Genomic DNA, 19177 nt, shown 5'->3' on the forward strand with positions numbered 1-19177 from the left:
GGGGGGGGGAGGGAGTGTTTCCTTCTTTCCCTTCTGTCCTCCTTCTAATTCATCTTTTTTCTTTTCCTTCCCTCCTTCTTTCCTTTTCTTCCTCTTTCCTTCCCTTCATGTATTCCTTCCTCCTCCCTCCTATCTCCCTCCCTCCCCTTCCTTCCTTCCTTCCTTCCTTCCTTCCTTCCTTCCTTCCTTCCTTCTTTCCTTCCTCCCTTCCTTCCTTCCTTGCCTGTCTCTATCTCTTGTCGTTGTTAGAATGCATTTCTGTGTGGTTTTAGCCTCCTGACTCTGTATTTCCTGTTGTGAACAGTGCATTGTGTTGAGTCCATTGGATTTCCTTTGCTGCCTGAAGCAGCGGGTAACCAAAATTCACCCAACCTGCGAAGCCATTCTCTCAGACTGGCCCGGTTGGGGGGGTAGCTTGAGAAAGAAAGAGAAAGGAGATGCTTTGGTTTTGAGCCCTTTCCTTTCCTGAACACGATTACAACCCTTTGGTGCTAAACTTTGGCATCAAGATTTTTCAAGGAAGTTTCAGGATGACAGCCTGGAAGAAGAGAAATAATTTATCCTTCTTCCATTATGAAAAGGGATATTTAACAAAGAGACTCAAATGAGTGAAATCTGCCCTTCTTTTCCCATCTATCCCAAGTATCCATTTCCTTCTCCCTGTAGGATTCGGCTGGGCTCCACTGAGTTAAAGTGCTATTTGAGCAACCCTCTGGTTGAGGAGAAACCTGGAGCAGAATGCATCCCTCCTCTCTCCTCCCTTTGGACTTTCTTTGGGGTCTCAGAACTAATGGCAGCCTCTGGGGCAGCCACTAGGGGGAGGATACCAAGGCAACTCAGCAGAGCTCCCTGGAGATCCTCAAGGGTGGAGGGAATCTCCAGGAATATGGCCTCTGCACAAGAAATGGGGACTAAGCCATGCCATGTGGCTGTTTTGTATGCAGTGAATTTTAGTTGGCCTAGAGGGAGAGAAGGCAAGGGTTTGAGAGCTATCTTGGCAAGGAAAATCCTCAAAAAGAAAAAAAAGAAAGCTGACAAATATGGAATAGGTTTCTCCCCTCTCTTCCCCACTCCCTCCCACCCACTTTGCTGGAAGTCTTCAAGCAGAGGCTGGGTATGTGATGGGAGGGGTTCCTCTGAGGGTGTGGGTCGGACACAATGGCCCCTGAAGTTCCTCCCAGCTCTAAAAGTTCTATGGGAAAATGGGCAACTAGGATTTCTAAAATAAAATAGAGTTCCAGCCCAGACAGGATGGAATGGATCCCATCAGAACCAGGAAGGAACATAGAGGTCCCTTTCCCCGAGCTAGTTAGATGGCAACCTTAAGAGGTTAGGGCTTGGCACCCAGAGTCCAGGACCTCAGGCCTTTGATGATCTTTTTGTCACCCTTAAAAAGGTCCCTAAGCTTCCTGTAGCAGACTTCCCATCCCTTTGTTTCCTGTGTAAGGGAAAGGAAACTTCCTTCCTCTGGGTTTATTGGCATCTCTACTTAGGACCCTTCTTTGGGGATGTAGATGAGTTGGAAAGATTCTTTTGGGGTAGAAAAAGGAGAGAATTACAGAACTGTTGTTTCAGTAGTTTAGAGGATTCCTTTCCAACAAAGCCCATCAGCAATTCAATTGTAATTTTATCATCTTTTGATGTTGCCTGGGGATTCTTAGATGTTAAGTGGGCAGCCCAATCAATCCACAAATATTTATGTGATGTTTTTATACCAGGCACTATGTTAAATCCTATAGACTACTCTGAGACAGTCCCTGTTCTCAAGAGGATTACAACCTAAATAGAGGAGGCAATGGAGCAAAAGTATCAGAGGCAGGAGATGAATTTGAATCTCCCTGACTCCAAGGCTACTTTCTCTCAAAGGAGAGGAATCTTTGTTTGAAGTAGAGGTGGGTGATTGAAGGACTAGAATAAGGAGAGGGTCTCCCCTTGGTAAAATAGCTGGCACTCTATTCCCTAGGATCTCGTCTTCTGCTTCCCCCTCCCTTACAATTTCACTCTCAGAAAACCTTCAATTAAGCCCTTTGCTGAGAACACCAATAGTGGCTCAGCTCCCCACACACTCTTCCCTTTGCCTAAGTTTCCAAGGATTTTTAGAAGCTGGATGACAGCTTCAGACAAATTTCCACTCCAACCAAAACAAAAAACAAAAAAAGAAATTTTGGTGCTGACCAAATTCAATTCACCTTCATCAGGTCTGAGATTGGATCAGACGTTTTGGGGAAGCAAAGGAATTTTTTTTTTTGCCCTTTTTGCTGTCACAAAAATATTTGGGTATAACTCATTCACTTTTTCTTTCTTTCTCTGCTATCAGGATATTCCATTGTGACTTCATCCCTGCCTTCCATCCTCTGGGACTACATTTCCTTCTACAGGCAGATGGGACTGTAATAAGCTTTATGCTTTCTTTGACCTACATATACACATAGCAGCGCCACCAGCAGCGCCACCAAAAACAAAACAAAACAAAACAAAACAACCATACTTCCCACACAAGCACCCAATTTCATCAGATGGTTCAAAAGGCTGGGCAGAGGCTAATTATCCCCATTTTGCAGATGTAAAGACTGAGGCTCAGAGAGATTAGGACACTTTCGCAGCCATACCCAGTTAATTAGCGTGATAAAGAAAGGACCAGAATCTCTGGCCCCAGCTGGAAAGTAGACTCTATCCTTTTGTATTTCTGCCACTTAAACCAACAAAGCTCTTCCTAATCTATTAGTAATTCACTTTATTGGCTTCCTGTTCCCTGGGTTGTTCCTCTGTTATCTTTGATTAACCTTTTAGGGTTAACCAGGATCCCTTTTCCCAGGATCTCACAGTTTCTCCTCCCTATTCCCCACCATCTTTCAAGTTCAAGAGCAGAGGATGTGGTCAGTAGGAAAACCAGCTTTTCGACCAGATGGAGCCCTCTTCATATTCTTCTCCATCCTGGGGTAGGAAGGTGGCACTTGGGGAGAGGAGAAGGGTGGGGAGAGGGTGCACAGGTCTGAGAGGAACTTAACTCTAGGTGACTTTCAAGGGAGGAAGAAATGGGCAATGTCTGAGCGGTTTGATGTTGTAAGAGGAGGAGATTCAAACACTGGCCAGAAATGGCGTTGGAAGCTTGATCCTTGGCTGGCTCTAAGTTTTTGAGTTTCATTCCAGAAATGGCCAAATACCTAAAGACTGGCTCCTGTACACCCCGCTCCCGAGTTAGGCAGCACTTTCAAGGAGAGAGGAGAAGGAAATGTCACTCAGAGGCCAAATTGAACAATTTAGACACTACCAGAGTTCAGGGCAGTGAGAGATCGATGGAGTAATGGATCGTTTAATGAGTATTTATTAAACATGTGCCAAGTATAGTGCTAGGTACTAGTGATTGGTATTACCAAATATTTGTATTAATCACTATTAATCAAAGGAAGCTTCCTAGAGGAGGTGGGTCCTAAGTTTGACAAGTAGACTTACTGATCTCCATGTGTTTCTGCAGGGTTTTTTTTTTTTTACCTCCAAAGCTGTTCCCCGTCTTTTAGCTATTCATTTTATTTTCATGACATGTCTTGGGAGACTGGGATGAAGGCAGGGATAATTCTCCCCATTTCATAGATCCCGGAAAAGAAACAGAGGCCCAAGGAACAGGGTGGATTGATGATGGGGATGAAACCAGAGCCTAGGTCTCCTGACCTCCCCAGGCTGGGACTGGGAGAGAGGCTTGGATGCTGCTGAAGAAGGTGGCAGGTGAATTGAGTCCTGGGGAATCAAGGAAAGTGGGGTCCTGGATACCTAACAGGGTGCAATTAAGATGGTTCTTCAGGGTGATGAGCCAGACTGGTCATGTGTGTTGGGTTCCCATGCTAGTGAGGAGCCATTCCAGCAATGCTGCTTTGCTTTAGTACCTCATGACATTGAAACTGGGCGTAGGGCATGGAGAATGGCACTAATGGTGGGGAATGGGACACAGGTTAGGATCAAGCAAACAGCTCATCCCTCTGCCTCCTCTGCCCTCTTTTCATCCAAAGGCACCTGCCTCCAGAGAGAATGTTCCCATGGTTCCCAGGTCTGAGCCTTCCCAGCGCTGCCCACCTTGGGGAAGCTGGCTTCATCCCTCTCTTGGTTGCTTAGGTTACCAGTCAGTGGATCTCCACCACAGCTTAGGTCTTAGAATCTCCAGGGAGGGAGGATCTGGCTACCCTTTAGTATGGATCCCCTTGGAATGGCCTCAGTGAAGGTCAAGTCAATTTCTGGCCAAGAGGAAGATAAGGACGAATCCTCGGCTCCTAACCCCAGGGTCCCAAAATAGCCTTGCAGATAGACACACCTCATCACTGACCCCCTAGAAGGCCTTACACCATGCCCAGGAAGCCAGCTCTTCCCCAGAAACCTCCTGCTGTTTGCCAAAGTTTGGCTATTGCTCCAGGGTTGGACCTTCCTCACAGACCTATTGTCTATCTTCCCCTCCATCTCCCCATCCCCATTTGAGGACCCTAAAAGGTGGTGTTAATGATAGAAGGAAATTGAGGCAAGAGCCAGCTGAGGCTCTCCACACTAGCCGCCTCCCATGCCCTCCACCCAGCCCCTTCGAGTGGCTCTTTCCAAGGCTTCTGTCGCCTCTTCCGGGATCCTCCTGCCAGGGTTAGCCATTGATCTCTGCTAAGGGCAGCTCAGCAGAATACTAATGAGCACGTGTAGCCTTTTCCTTTTTGATTTATTTCTTTTGCTCCCAGCCTTTGTTTTAGCTTCCAAAAATCCAAGGTGATCCCTGTCCAACCTGTTTCATAACTCGGTTTCCAAACCTATCTACACATACCTAAAAACAGGAAAGCAAAGATGCAGGTGAGCTAATTCACCAGCTATTCCTTTCTGAGTCAGTGGCTCAGCCGTTGGTGATGCCTGGTGATGGCAAGGCCAAGGTCGAGAAAACATCGGGTTGGTTCATTTTGATCTCTCTCTCTATCTATCTCTCTTGCATTTTTGTGAATCTAATGATGAACTTATGTTGCCCCACTTTTCCCTTCTCTTCACACCTTACCTACTAAAGGAGGAAATGCCACTTTTTTGGTAAGTGGACGTAACCAAGAGGGACTTAAAATCAGAATTTTTTTAAAAAAGAGAAAAAGAAAGACAGAAGCTACTTACAACTCAACAGCTCTCTACAGGGCCAAAAAGAAAAAAAATAATCAGTTTCCCAGGAGTTCAGAGACATATTTTATTTCAGTATCTATGACATTTGTGGTTTTTGGTTTTGTTTTGGTTTTTTTTTTTTCCAATTTTCTGGTTTTTCCCCTTCCTTTCTCTGGTTCTGTTTTCAGTTGAGTTCTCCCCATCCTTTCCCTGTCCCGCCCCCCTCCCAATTCCTTCCTAGCCCTTTGCCATCTGTGAGCTGTTTGACCTCATCTCTCCATCATCTAGCTCGGTCCATCATCTCTCCAGGTCTCTCTATCCATGCTGTTCCCCCTTTGCCCTCTATGACCACCTTTTCTGTTCCTACCGTCTATTTCTTTGAGATATTCCTGTATTGTTTTGCCCTCCCCCCCCCCCCCCAGCCCTTTCTTTCTTCCTTCTCCCGGCTCCACCCTCATCCTTTTCCCCCTGGGTGGAAGAGTTTCTCTGTTTGGGTTCTTTGCCCTGCTTTGGTCTCCCCCTTCTCCCCTCTTCCTCGCTCCCTAATCGTTCTTTCATCACCCCCTCCCTCCCCCTCCCCCCTAAGCCCCCTCCCTACCTGGTCTCCGTCCTCCCCTCCTCCCCTCCTCCTCGCCTCCTCTCTCTCCGATCCGTTCCTTGGTGTTTTTGCATGCGAAGAGACTTGCATGAAGCTGCATTTATGGAGGCCCACCCAGAAGGTGTGATCAGGAAGGAAGGAAGGAAGGAAGGAAGGAAGGAAGGAAGGAAGAAAGAAAGGAAGGAAGGAAGGAAGGAAGAAAGGAAGGAAGGAAGGAAGGAAGAAAGGAAGGGGCAGGGCAGGGCAGGGCAGCAGGGTCTGTGTAGTTTGCAGAATGCACCGTGCGTTGACGATGTGAGCGACAGCGCGTCCCGGGAGGTTCTCTTTAAAAGTCCATCTCTCCTTCTCTCCTCTCCCCTCCTTCTCTCTCTCCCTGTCTCTCGTCTCCTCTCTCTTTCTCTCTCTGTGTCCCCTGTTCAGAGGCCCAACTCGCCCGAGGGCCGAGCCCACACCAAAGCGGAGCCAGCGCTGACCACACCGCCTCGGGGGAAAGAGAGTCGGAGCCCCGGCTCGGCTTCGCCGCAGCCCCCGCCTAGGGGCGGCCGAGGTGGCACGGGCGGAGGAGGAGGCGCGGGAGGTGCGACCGGAGGAGGCGTTGGAGGAGCAGGAGGAGGCCCCTGCGGAAGCGTTGCGGGAGAAGCCAAGCATCGGCGGCGCTCGCGCTCCGCCACTTCGGCGCCGCGGCGTAAGGGGCGCAGGCGGCCCCGCGCCCCGGCTCCCCGGAGCTCGCCGCGATCGCTCAGCCGCGCTGGCTCCAGTAGCGACTCGGATGCGTCGGGAGCCTCCCACCAGCCTGGTCCCGAACCCAGCCAAGATCGGAGCCACTGCGCCCCCGGGAAAAAGTGAGAGCCTGTGGGCCGGCCCACCGGGGCTGACCCGGGGTCCGGGAGCCTAAGCTGGTGGCTGCAAGCCTAGCCTTGACACTTAGCACCCAGCCCAGCCCAGCCCAGCCCAAATAGAGATCCAGACTAGAAAGGACCCCAGAAGCCATCCAGGCCAACCCTCCATTTTAAACACCGGGAAACTGAGGCCCTGAGAGAAGTGACTGGCCTAAGGCTACACAGTTGAGATCTTAGATCCTGGGGTGAGAGTGACCTCTAGACCAACCCTCTCAGCTTCCAAAGAAGGAAACTGAGGCCCATAGAGGAGATAACAGCTCTTTCCCTACCTTGGGCTTAGAGGGTATCCGTTGCCTCACACCAGACCCTGGATGGGCAGTGCAGTGCAGTGATTGGAAAGAGAAAGGGCTCCCCTAACTGGCTATGTGGCCTTGAGCAGCCCCTTACACATCCCCTTTGCCCCTGAGCCTCCTCTGGAAAATGACAAGTTCAGGCCAGGTGCCTGCCACCATGGACAGGGCTGCAGTCGGGATTCTGGCAGCCTGCTAACAGGGAAAGAGCAGAGAATCTGGAGGTAGAGGCCCTGGATTCAAATACTGCTTCTGATCAGCACCACTTAAGTGACCTTGGTCAAAGCACTTTTCCCTAACTCTAAAAAGGGAGTGGGAGGGAGGGGGAAAGGGAAGGGGAGAATGGCCAGATGGTCTTTGAAGTCCCTTCTAGCTCTGTGGTCTCAAAACAGCCTCCAGAATAATAATAATATCTGGCTGTTCCCTCACTCAGTCTTGAGTAAGACATTTCCTAAGCGAATTCTCTCTCTCTCTCTCTCTCTCTCTCTCTCCCTCTCTCTCTCTCCTCTGCCCTTTCTCTCCTCTCTTCTCTCTCTCCTTTCATCTCCTTCCTCTCTGTATGTCTCTCCTTTCTTCCTCTTTGTCTATCTCCTCTTCTCTCCCTGTTTCTGCCTCTCTCCCTCTTCTTTCTCTGTGTCTAGCCTCCTGTCTCTGTCTCTGTCTGTCTCTGTCTCTCTCTCTTGCACACACACACACACACACACACACACACACACACACACACACACACCCTCTATACCTCCACCGAATTCCCAATTAGTCTCACTGAAAGACAACTGAGTTGCTGATGGGATAGAATGAAAGTGGCTGATCAAAAGGCCCTTCTCATTAGACCTGAGAACATATTTGGCACTTCACCAAGCAGACAGACGAGCCTGGTTCCAGCTATTTCTTAGACATATTCAAATGAGGCCGGATTTCCCAAGTCGGTCATGGTGAAATGGAAAGAAAATGGATTTGGGTCTAAAGGACTTGGATTGAAGTCTCGGCTCCTTTGTTTACAACCATGTGACCTTGAACAAATCACTGCACCTCAATGGGCCTCAGTTTCTTCAACTGTAAAATGAAGCGTTTGGCCTCCGGGGCCCCTAAGGCCCCTTCCACCTCTGGATGGACCTTTTTGTGCTAATGGGGAGGGGGATAGGGATATGCCGATCCGGTTCTGAGAAGATGGGATCACGCTTCTGCCCCAAATTAGTAACCTGCAGCACCCAACACCCAATATTCAATATGGATCCCAGAGGCTGTTAAGGGACCTGAAAAGCCACTGAGTCCAGTCCCCTCCCATTATCGCTGAGGAAAGTGAGGTCCAGACTGAGTGATAAGGCTGGTCCAGTCAGCACATTTCCCAGATTTAGGCAACTGAGTGATAGGAAGGAGAGTCAGAAGGTTGACGTGTGACCCTAGGAATGGATTCACCCTCTGTGGGCTCCATGTTTCTCCTCTGGCATATGACTAGATGCTTAAAGCCTCTACTAGGGTGGGGGCTAACCCCCTTCCCCTGGGCCTCCTAGAAAAGGCTCAGGATACCTCCAAACATATCCTTCAGTGGGGAGAAGTGCCTGATAGGGGGCCCTCCCCCTAGGACCCAGGCCCTGGACTTCCAGCTACGTGCTAGCCCTCTAAATCCCACGTGCCTCCTTCTCCCCCCAGAAGAAGAGAGCTGCGGGGTGGGGGGAGCTGTGCCCTCAATCCTCTACAGAAGAAACCCACAGAGGGCAAGCCCCTGCCTGGAAGGGAGTCAGACAGGGCTATAGCCCCTAGAAGGCAGTGGGTGCACAGATCTCTGAGGACTCCCACTGAAAGGGCGTGGTAGGGCCAGGCCAAGGGTGCCATGGGCTGGGGCCCTGAAGCTTGGGGGACTTTGGAAATTTGGGGGTCTCTTTGTCCCTGGGTCTGTGGGAAAGGAGCAAAGATGAGAGGAGTTAGCTAAGGGGTGGAGTATATGGGAGTGACAAGGGGAAAAAAGACTTGGGAGCCCAGGGTGGACAGGCCTCGGGTGAATTCCAGTCTGTCTCCACTTCAGAGAGAAGGAAGGCGATGGACGGACAAGGCACCCAGAGGGGGAAGCCACTAGGCCCCGGCGCCGGTCCCGCAGCTATTCACCCATTCGAAAGCGGCGTCGGGACTCACCCAGTTTCATGGAGCCCAGGCGGATCACCAGGTAGGGGTCAAAGGGGGTTCACTGACTGATGCTGGGGAGCTCAGAGCTGGGAACGGAATCAGGGTCAGAAACAGAGGCTTCATGTCAGAGATAAGGGCTCAAAGCCAGGGGATCAGGCTTCCTTCCCAAGGATGGAAGCCCAGTGTTAGCCCCGTGCTGAGAAGGAGGGCTGTGGTGTAGACCTCGTGTCCAAGGTGGAAGCTCAAAGCTCAGTGCACCTGGGAGAAAGAGAAGCCCAGAATCCCTCGGGGTGAAGAGATGGGGGGAAGTTAGCCAGTCTTTTCCCAGCAGGGCTAGGTGAGGCAGGGACCTCTGGGACCCCTCCCACTCACTCCTAAGGGGCCCATTCCCCTTTGACCTCTTCTTTTTCCCTTCCATCTCAAGGTTCCACCTGGAGGGAAGCTACAGCCAAGATGGGGGGGGGGGGATGGGTTACTATGGTAACCTCCCACCAGGACCCTCCCCCATCCCTGAGGGCTGCCTGGAAAATCCCTGTGTGAGGTGTTCAGCTCTCTTAGTCTGTCTCTGCCTCTGACAAGACTAACCTTTCTGCCTAGCTTCTCTCTAGGAACTGGGGGGTGGGGAGGGAGCGGGTGGGAAGCCAGAGGGCTCTCTCTTTCTTTCCTGCTCCACACATGCCATGCCCACCTCCCTGCCTCACCCCTAGATTTCTCTTTAGGTCTGTGCCAAGGGGAAAGCAGGTGGCCTGACCCCAGCCACTGGCCTGGGCTGAAGGCAGAGGCCTGGGATGAAAGTCAGAGCCTGCCCTGAAATCAAAACAGCCAGTGGCTTTAGCAGATGCCCACAAGGAACTGGGGCCCCCAGAACCGATGAGGTCTTGGGTCCCCTGTGGGTGGCCCTCCTGCATCAAGGACTCCCCCTTTTCCCCCAGGCCCCAGCCTCACTGTGAAGACTGAGGAGAGTGACTTCTCAATGAAACTCCCGAGGCTGTGGGCTGCAGTAGGAAGAGGCCGAGGCTCTGGATTCACATCCAGCCTCTCCCATTCAATAATCAGTCAATAAACAATCTTAAGTGCTGAGGCATCGTGCTAAAAGCTAGCCAACTTTGCCTCGGTATCCTCATCTGAAAAATGAGGAAGTTGAACTGGAGAGCCTTTTGAGGTTCTATCCAGTTCCAAAACTATGATCCTGCCTTTCCCCAACCTTTCCATTTCTGAGCGGGGAGAAGGACTCGCTCTAACCATTGGACAGGTGGGTCATTCTTGCCCTCCCCCAAATCAGGCTGATTCTCCCCACTGACCCCTCACTAATCCTACTGTTTCCCTTTCCTGTATTAACTGTGGTGTATGGGGTGCTGCCTTCTAACCCCTCCTTTCTCGCCTATTGACCACAGCCTCCTGGCTCTAGACTAATCTCTGGAAGCCTGAGCACCTAAGAGGGAAGCAGGGGAAGGGGGAGGGAGACAGGGTACCTATTTTTCTTTTGGTGATGCAGAGAATGGCCCACGGGGCCATTTCACCAAGATCTGAGATGTGGAAGACATCCTGGTGCCACAGAAAGAGTTCTGGACCCGGATTCGAGAGCCCTGGGCTCTAGAGGGCCAGCCCTGAACCCACTGTGTGATGCTGGCCAAATCATTTGCCCACACAGGACCCTGAAAGCCTTTGAGTCTCAGGCCACACATTTCCTTCCTTCCCTATTTAAGCATCTCCAAGATGGGCCCAGATGACTGGGTGGCGCTCAGCTGAGCTTTAGGATATGGGAAACAGAAGGTACTTCCTTCCTGGCTCGGGGATCGATAGACCTGAATTTGAATCGCATTCTGTGTGACCTTGGCAGTCACTTCCCTGTTCCGTGGCCTCATCTTCCTCATCAGTGGAATGGGTGGGTTAGACTGAGTATCCCCTGAGTGCCTGCCATCTCTGCCTCCAGGGGGTCCTAGGATCTTTTCCCTACTGGCACCCCCAGCTTCTCTACCCAAGTGCTCAGGTATTTTCAGCCAAGTCAGCCCCATTGGGGGGCCTGATGCTGCTGCTAAGCCTGGTGTTCTTCTTTTCCTCTGCAGTGCCCGGAAGCGCCCCATCCCCTACTACCGGCCTAGTCCTTCCTCCTCCTCCTCCTCCTCCAGCTCCTGGAGCAGCCACTCCTATAGCCGAAGCCGGAGTGGCAGCCACAGCCCCGACAGCTACAGCAGCCGCAGTGGGAGCCGCAGCCGAACTCGGAGCCCCTCCAGGACCCCCAGTCCCAGCCCCAGCCCCAGCTACAACAGCCACAGCAGCTCGGAGAGCGGTGGCTTCTGACCCCCAGAGAGATCCGTGCTCCCTTTCCCTTGGATGTCCGCTCCTTCCTGCTCCCCTTCAAGAGCCCCACCCCCACCTACCCCTGGTCCAAGGGACCCAGCTTGGTCGGGCTCAGAGGACCAGGAGGCAGGACAGAGCCAGGGGGCAGGGGCAGGTGGAGCCATTCTCCTGTGGGGGGGTGTGGGAGACTTTACCCTACATACCCACTTACTCCCCCATCTCCAGCTCCCTTCATATTTCTTCATGCCCCACAGGGTGGACCCAGGCGCTTGGGCAGCCCAGGCCAAAGGCCCTGCTAGGCCAAACTCACCCATCCCATCCATTTGCTGTCACGCTCCAAACCAGCACCAGGGAGACCCCCTACCTCCAGTTTGGGGGCCCAGAAAAGACTGAGAGGTCAATGGAGACTTCTGACCCCTGGATTGGTTCCAGGGCAGGGAGTATCCAGAGGGGGCCTAAGCCTGACTGGGGAAGAAAGATTCTCCCCCATCCTCTCTTCCCTTTTCCTCTGATCCTGTTGTACAAGTTTAGGTTGGCAACAGGGGAACTCTGACCTTACGGGAATGGGGTTGGTGCACCCCAGAACCCCAGAGACCTCTGCCCAATTTGGGCACAGGGCCTGATGACAAAGATCGGGATCCTACTGCTTCCAGAAGGTGCCCGCTCCATTCCTTGGGGTTGGGCACTGCCCCCAGAGCACCAAGAGCCACTGAACACAGGAAGTGCTCAATCCCTGGCCCCCTGACCCTACTCTGCCCTGAATCACCCCACTGGGGAAGGGGGCATGGGAATATCCTTCCTGGGCAGCTGGCACAAGGAGACAAAACTCCTCCCTCCCAGAATGTATCCCCAGCCCCCTTCGCCTCCCCGTTTGGGTGGTAGAAGATGTGAGGCTTGGTAACTTTCCAAAGGTCTCAACTCCCTTCACATCTGCTGCCCTCTGTCCGACATTCCTTTCTTTCCCTTGGCCTTCTGGATTTTCTTTCCTTTGGCCTTCTCTTGGGGGAACTTGATGCTTGACGTCCAGGATTGCTCCCCAAAAAGAGCAACTGGCTTCAGTTATCATTAGAAATAACTGAAATGGTCCAACAATACAATGCATAGGACCTAGATCAGATGGAAGGAAAGACTCCCCAACCATTGACCTATAGGGCCATCCGTGGAGTGATCCCAAGGAGACCTCTAGTAATTCCAAGGAGGGAAAGGAAACATGGCTCTTGTCCTAAGGTGACTGAAGAGGAACATACCCAGAGGCAAGGAGATGGACTAGCTGACCTTCCCGTCCCCAAGAAGAAGAGATGAACCTTTGGGGTGGGAGGAGGAGGTACAAGTGACTACATCAGTCTGGCAGTTAGACTCAGGAAGGGAACCTCACTCAAAATGTCCTTTCTCCCCTCCCCAGGGCTAACATCCCCTGCCATTATGTATTTTGTCTGGATGGTGGCTCCATCAACTAAGCCTTCAGCATGGCCCTACTCTGGGGTAGACAACCCTTCCCCACATATACCCACATCTCTTTCATCTGTCAGGCCCCAGGGTCTTCAGCTTGTGGCCTGAGAAGTGGCTCAAATTGCAATGAGTCTTCAGGGGCAGTCACTTGAAGGGGCTAGTTAACCCTCAAAATTGGGCTCAGAGCCTCAAAGGGGCTGTGAATTCCAGGGCCAGTATTACTCTAAAAGCGGACAAAGTGAGTGACATTCCCCTCCCCCAGGGAACTAGGCTGCTATGTAATTAATTTATTTATTTGTGTCTTATTTATTCACCCCCCCCAGGCCTTGGAGGCCAGGACTAATCCTCCCCCAGCCACATACATACCCTGTCCACCTTGCCAGGCCAGGTGTCCAGGGTCCCTTGCTGCTCCTTCCCTGGGGGAGAGAGCCTCTTCCTCACCGCCCCTCAGGCACACATCCCACTAATCCTGGCAAAGGACAATTCTCATGGGGGTAGGACCCTAGGGACCCCACCTCCCCTTGATCCTTCTCAATTCCCTCAGCATCCACCCCCACCTCATTCCCAGGAGCTGTGCATCAGGGATATCACCAAGTCTTCCTCAGTCCAATCAGTGTCCATCTGGGGAGAGGGAGGAAACCTGACCCACAGTATGGAGAACGAGCCCGTGCCCCATCCCCCTGGGTAGGCCAGGATGTTCTTCTGCCTCAATCAGCTTTGAGGTGGGATTCCTGGTTTTTCCTTTAATTTTTCTTTTCTTTCTTTCTGATCCTGAGTGGAGGTGTAGTTTCCTTGAGATGATTGGAATACAATAAAACACAAGTATACACTGTCCCGGTCACATGGGGGCTGAGTGTTCAATTGTTCCCCTCCAAGTGGGGGGTGGCTTTTATTTTATCTTTATGAAGGGGGGAGAGTTCTTTAAACAACTTTATTATAGAATGTCAGTTCCAGAAGGATCATTAGAGATCATTGAATTCAATCTTTGCTGATCAATCAACAAGCATCTTTGTTCTACTGTGGGCCGAGCACAGAGCTAGACAGCACAGACACACCAACACACACACACACACACACAATGTAAAAAAAATAATACAGACCCTCAGGGAGTTTACATTCTGGGATGGGTGCAGAGGGGGAAGGAAGATAACATGTCCAAATGTGAGTGTGTACAGAACAATATAAGGAAAATAAATAGACAAATGCTAGGTGGTTGGGGAATGATTCATGGTTGGGAAAAACAGGAAAGACTTCATGGAGAAAGTGATGCTTCAGCCTTGTCTTGAAGGAAGAGAGGAAATCTATGCAATATCGATGAACACAGTTCCTGAAGAGATACTTTGAGGAAACTGAGACCCAGAGAGAACTAATATGACCAAAGCAAAGTCCCAGAGACCTCAGCCTACCTTCCCTGCCCATGCCCTTCCCCATTCCTCTTCCATGAAGCATCTTTCAGCATGTTTCCCACTTCTTTCCTACAGCCCTGGCTTGACCTGTCTAGATATAAAACTCTGGTCACTTCATTCACTCTGAGTTATAAGAGATTGTGGTACCCCCAAGAGTCTAGAAAGGGTAATGCTAAAATACAAAGGAATGAATTCCTAATGGTAGAATCTGGCAACAGTGAGAGAAGTCTCTGAATGAGCAGAACAGCTCCATAGGATTTGCCCTACTCTCTTCAATTTCAATACAATTCCACAAACATTTATTAAACACCTACTGTGTTAAAAGGAGTGTGGCCTAGTGGAGAGAGAGCTGGCCTTGGAGTCAAGAAGACCCGAGTTTAATCCTTTACTTCTGAAACATGAGCTGTATGACCCTGGTCAAATCACTTCATCTCTTTTCTAAGGGAGCCCTTTAAGTTTATACATTGCAAAGGAAAGAATTTTCCTTACTGGGAATTCCCTACATCCTGGAAATCGCACCCAGAAGAAGAAGAAGGAAAAAAACAACAAACAGTTCCTTCCCTAAAGTAGCTTATCATAGTATTTTACTGAAGAGGTTGATTTTGACTCCACTATCAATCTCTATTGATGGACGAGTAAATACAATTTCAGAAGAGAGAAGGGAAATCTGGGAAGGCCTCAGGGGCAAGGTGAAAAGTGCATGGTCCCCCAGGAGGCCAGCTCAGGTATCTGCCCCTAGACAACAAGGTGGAAGGGGAGGAATTCTCAGTGGATTCAGGATCCTTGACTTCACAGCCTGTGGGGATGGAGAAAACATGATCTGATTCAGGCTGTCCTAACCAAAACCTTGAGGCTGTGTCCAGGGAACCGGGAAGCCACACACACACACACACACACACACACACACACACGCCTTTGTCCAGAGTCAACAAGGGAGTTAGAAGTCGATTGGGCTTTTTGCATCCCCAGGATGAATGACAAGTCATTTGAAATATCCTCTCTCCACTAGGGGATGGGGATGAGGAAGTCCACCCACCGCCTTCTCAAAACAAAGATTCAAGGGAGCTTAGCTTCCCCTTTCCCTTTCCCTAGCTTCTGGGAGGGCAGTCCAACCTCGATCTGGCCCATTTACTTGCTGCCTGGCGCGTCAATTTCCTCCTTTCTTCCGCACCTCCCCGCGGTAGTCAAGGACTTCATCCACGTTGCCAGGCAACGGGACATTGTACATTGGTACCTAACGGGCTGCTCTGCTGCGGCTGGACGTCGTCGCTCCAGGTGCAGCAGCGATAGTGGTGGGGGCTGGAGGTAGGCTGAAGAGCATAGATTACCTTCTTGGGTGGGGTCTTCCACAGGCGAGGCGGGCAGTCACATGGTGTCGCCCAAAGAGAGAACAATGAATGGGAAGAGGCTGTCAATGCCGAGTTCTAACAGGAGGAGGCGACAGTGCCTTCAGGTGCTGCTGAGTCAGGCTAGAGATGGCTAGGATCCAGTCGCTGCTGAGGGGTGTGTGCGCCCCTGCCGTGGGACCCAAGCCTAGGTTACATTTCACAGCGGCCAGTCCGTTCCCCGGGGGAAATGGGAGGGAAGGTTTCTCCTGTTCCCTCAATGGCTCCCATCTGGCAAGCCTCTGAGGCAGAGAAAACCAGGAGTTAAATACACAGGCTGGGAGCTTGGGAGAAAAGCTTTAGCTGGACCCTGGAAACCCGGAGGCAATGCCGAGGACGGGGGGGCTCAGGGTCCAGAATCGGAAGACTCAAGAGCCGCGGGGGCGTTCACTGCTGGGGAGGAAGGCTCAGGATCGGGGAGGGCTAACGGTGCCAGGTCTGGGAACGGGAATCACTATCGGTGTCGGGCATGGAGGACTCGGTTTGGGAAAGGAGGCTCAGCCCGAGAAATAAATAAGACTGTGCACTCTGATGGCAAAGTCTGAGGAACGGACGCTCTACTGTCCGGTCTCAGACCTGCTTCCACTTTCTTTTTTCGACCTTCTAAATCCATAATAAATGTGTATTGATTGGTTAGGAAGGGACCAAACGCCTCCACTGCCTTCCCTCTTCAAAGGCTAGAGAAGCGGAGGCTCTGCCCTCGGGCTGGCCAAGGTCCCAGGCTCAAGGTCTTCCTCCGCAGTTGCAGGAGCTAGTCCCACTGTCTTGCCCCACCCCCTCCTTTATTATTTGATGCAACATGAGTCAGCAGGCTGGGGGTGCGGGATAGGGAGAGGAGCCAGGAGACGGAGCCATCCAATGACAAAGCTGGAAAGAGGTCTTTAAGCTCAACCTGTCTAATCTTCTCATTTTCCAGATGGGGAAACTGAGTCTTGGTGGGGCCACACCCAGTGATCTCATTCCTCTCAATCCTCCTCTGTCTGTTCCCTTGCATCAGGTAGTGGCCGGGGGAGGAGGGGAGCTGGGGAGAGGGGGAAGAGAGGGAAGGGGGAAGGTAAAGCTACCAGAGATGGTCCTCAGAGGCAGCATCCCCTGGGCAGCTTGACCAGCCAGATGCTATTTTCCTATGGGGAGAATCTTTTCCCTTGGGCCTGGGGAGAGGCAGAGACCCAGCAGAGATTTCTCAAGACTTCTGGTAACCACTTGGGCCTTGAGTGCTAGTCCAGCCCCACCCCATCTAGCTCCTGCTGGCCCTGGAGGTGGGGGTGGCCTTCCCTACCTGGGCCAAGTAGAAGAAAGGAAGCCCAGGAGGGAGGTTGCGAGTTGGGCTCTGGCTCAGACTCTGGAATGTCTGGCAGGGTATTATTTCCATGGACTCACCCCCCATGGGCCTTCCCACCAGAATAGATACCATCTCCCCCTATAGAACTCTTGGCCAGAGTGCCCCTGGCTCTATACAACCCCACAGGTGGCTTCCTCTTGAGTATTGAGTGCCAGACCAGTCCCGAGGCTGACCTAGAACTAGAGGAGACCTTAGAGACCACCTAGGCCAAACTCCTCAATTTACAGTTGAAGAAACTGGAGCTGAGCTATGTTCTCTGTCCCCTCCCTTCCTTAGGTCTTCAGTCCCCTGATGCTTCTCACACCAACGCTGTCATTAGTATTTGGGTCACCTGCCACTCATGAAACTGAGGAAGGGTGGGGCTGGGGGTGGGGACAATGTTGCTGTAAGATAAATTCATATAATCCTGCAAGAGGGGGAGTGGATGGAGCCTTGACTATGGGCACCATGGCTTCTTCCACTGTGGTCACCAGGGACCATGGGAAATGCTCTTAGCACCACTCCCCATTCTCCTCCCTCCCACTCCCCCACACCAGATAGTCAGAGGGGTTGACACAGCTTCCTCTCTGGTTAGTAATCCAATCTGCAGGCACCCCACCCCCCACCCCATGCCCTGTCCAGCAGTAGGTGGTGGGGGTGACTGTGGCTTTGCTTTCCTAAGGAAATCCTTTAGAGTTGGGTTGCCTCTGCCAAAACAAAAAGTTAAAAAGCAGCTTTTTTTAAAGTTCTCTTCCTCCTTGGCAGTATTAGGATCATCAAATGAATCCTAAAGGACCTCAGAGGCCATCTAGTCTAACTCCAGCATTTTACAGATGAGGAAACTGAGGCTCAAAATGGGGAACAGATGTGGTTAAGATCACATAGGCAAAGGGTCAGAAGTAGAATTGGAACACAAGTTCTCTGTTTCCAAAGCCAGTTTGCTCTCCGCTGAATCCCACTGAACCCCACTGCCTCTACCAGAGAAGAATGCCCCCCCCAAATCAAAAGACCTTAGAGTTCATTTAGTCCGATCTCCTCTATTTACATAAAGGTAGCCCAATGTTTGGGAAAAGGTGATTGAGCTTGGAAGAAAAGGAACATTAACCCTTAGATCAGAGATAGTAACTGGAACAAGATAGGGCAAGTGACCTTCCCAAGGTCACACAATATACCCACTGGTGTTATCACCAAAGCTGGGACTAACACCCAAGTTTCCTGACTCCTGGCTCAGGACTCTCTCTCAGAAGATATATAATAATAGTAGTTGGATTAAGTCTGGGATTTCATTGATTTAGGGATTTCCCAGGTGAAGAAAGTAGATCTTCCCAATATAGCCTTAGTTTTCTAGAGGTTAAATCCATGGGGTCACACTGCCGAGATGTATTAGAGGGGGGACTTGAAACCAGGTCTTCTTAGCTCCAAAGCAAGCTCTCTATCCACTTCTCCAAGTTGCCAGTAACAACAACAACCAACATTGATATAATGACTTAAGATTTACAAATATTTTATGAACATTATCTTATTTGAGTCTCATACGAAAGGGGCTCTGCTGGTATCCCCATTTTACAGATAAGAAAACTGAGGCTCAGAGAGGCTGCTTATTATCTGTGTCACCTTTGGCAATTCATGTACCCCACCCCTTAGCTTAGATGGCTTCTGAGTTCCCTTCTAGCTCTGGCTCTTATGATTTGCCCAGGGCCCCACCTTCAGTGAACCTACTTTCCAAACATGGCCAATACCTTATATGCAATGGCACACTTTTCCTCAAGAATCCCAGTCCCTAAAAGGAGGTAAGGAAGTAAGGAGGATTGAGGAGGTAGGGAGGGCAGGGAGATCCATTGGGAGGTGTAAGATGAGAAACAAAGTCCTAGCTGGATAGAGAGGGGGGGACCACCAAGTTTGGATATGGGAGTGTAGTTCAGTTTGCTGCCTACACAGTCCCTGTATTCTTATCTTTAGTGCCACCCTTCCACCCCCATCCCCTACCTCCAGGGCCTGGCAGAGTAGGAAAAGCAAACCAAGGAACATAAAATTTAGAGTTGAAAGGTCATCACACCAATCGGATCAGCTTAAAAGTCACCTAGTCCAGATCCCTCATTACACAGGTGAGAATTGATTTACCTGGGAGCACACAGACAGGGACAGAGCTGAAATTCCTACCCATTTCTCCCTCTTGGTCCAACACTGTTCCCACCACCATCTAGGCCAGTGATGGTGAACCTTTTAGAGACCTTAGAGACCAAGTGCCCAAACTACAACCCTCACGCCTCATGTGAGCCCCCACCTTACCCCAGACAG

General features: G+C 51.1%; 1 protein-coding gene across 1 annotated transcript in view; it reads left to right on the forward strand.

The window, feature by feature from the left end:
• SRRM3 (serine/arginine repetitive matrix 3) overlaps positions 1 to 11318 on the forward strand; it is a 57715-nt gene extending 46397 nt beyond the window's left edge. The window contains exons 12-14 of the mRNA XM_044676900.1: positions 6125 to 6546; positions 8920 to 9057; positions 11084 to 11318. Coding sequence (XP_044532835.1) covers positions 6125 to 6546; positions 8920 to 9057; positions 11084 to 11318 — 795 coding nt within the window. The remainder of the gene's footprint in view (positions 1 to 6124; positions 6547 to 8919; positions 9058 to 11083) is intronic.
• The last annotated feature ends 7859 nt before the right edge of the window (positions 11319 to 19177 follow it).

The sequence above is a fragment of the Gracilinanus agilis genome, chromosome 4 (assembly GCF_016433145.1).
Source record: "Gracilinanus agilis isolate LMUSP501 chromosome 4, AgileGrace, whole genome shotgun sequence".
NCBI classification, from domain to species: domain Eukaryota; kingdom Metazoa; phylum Chordata; class Mammalia; order Didelphimorphia; family Didelphidae; genus Gracilinanus; species Gracilinanus agilis.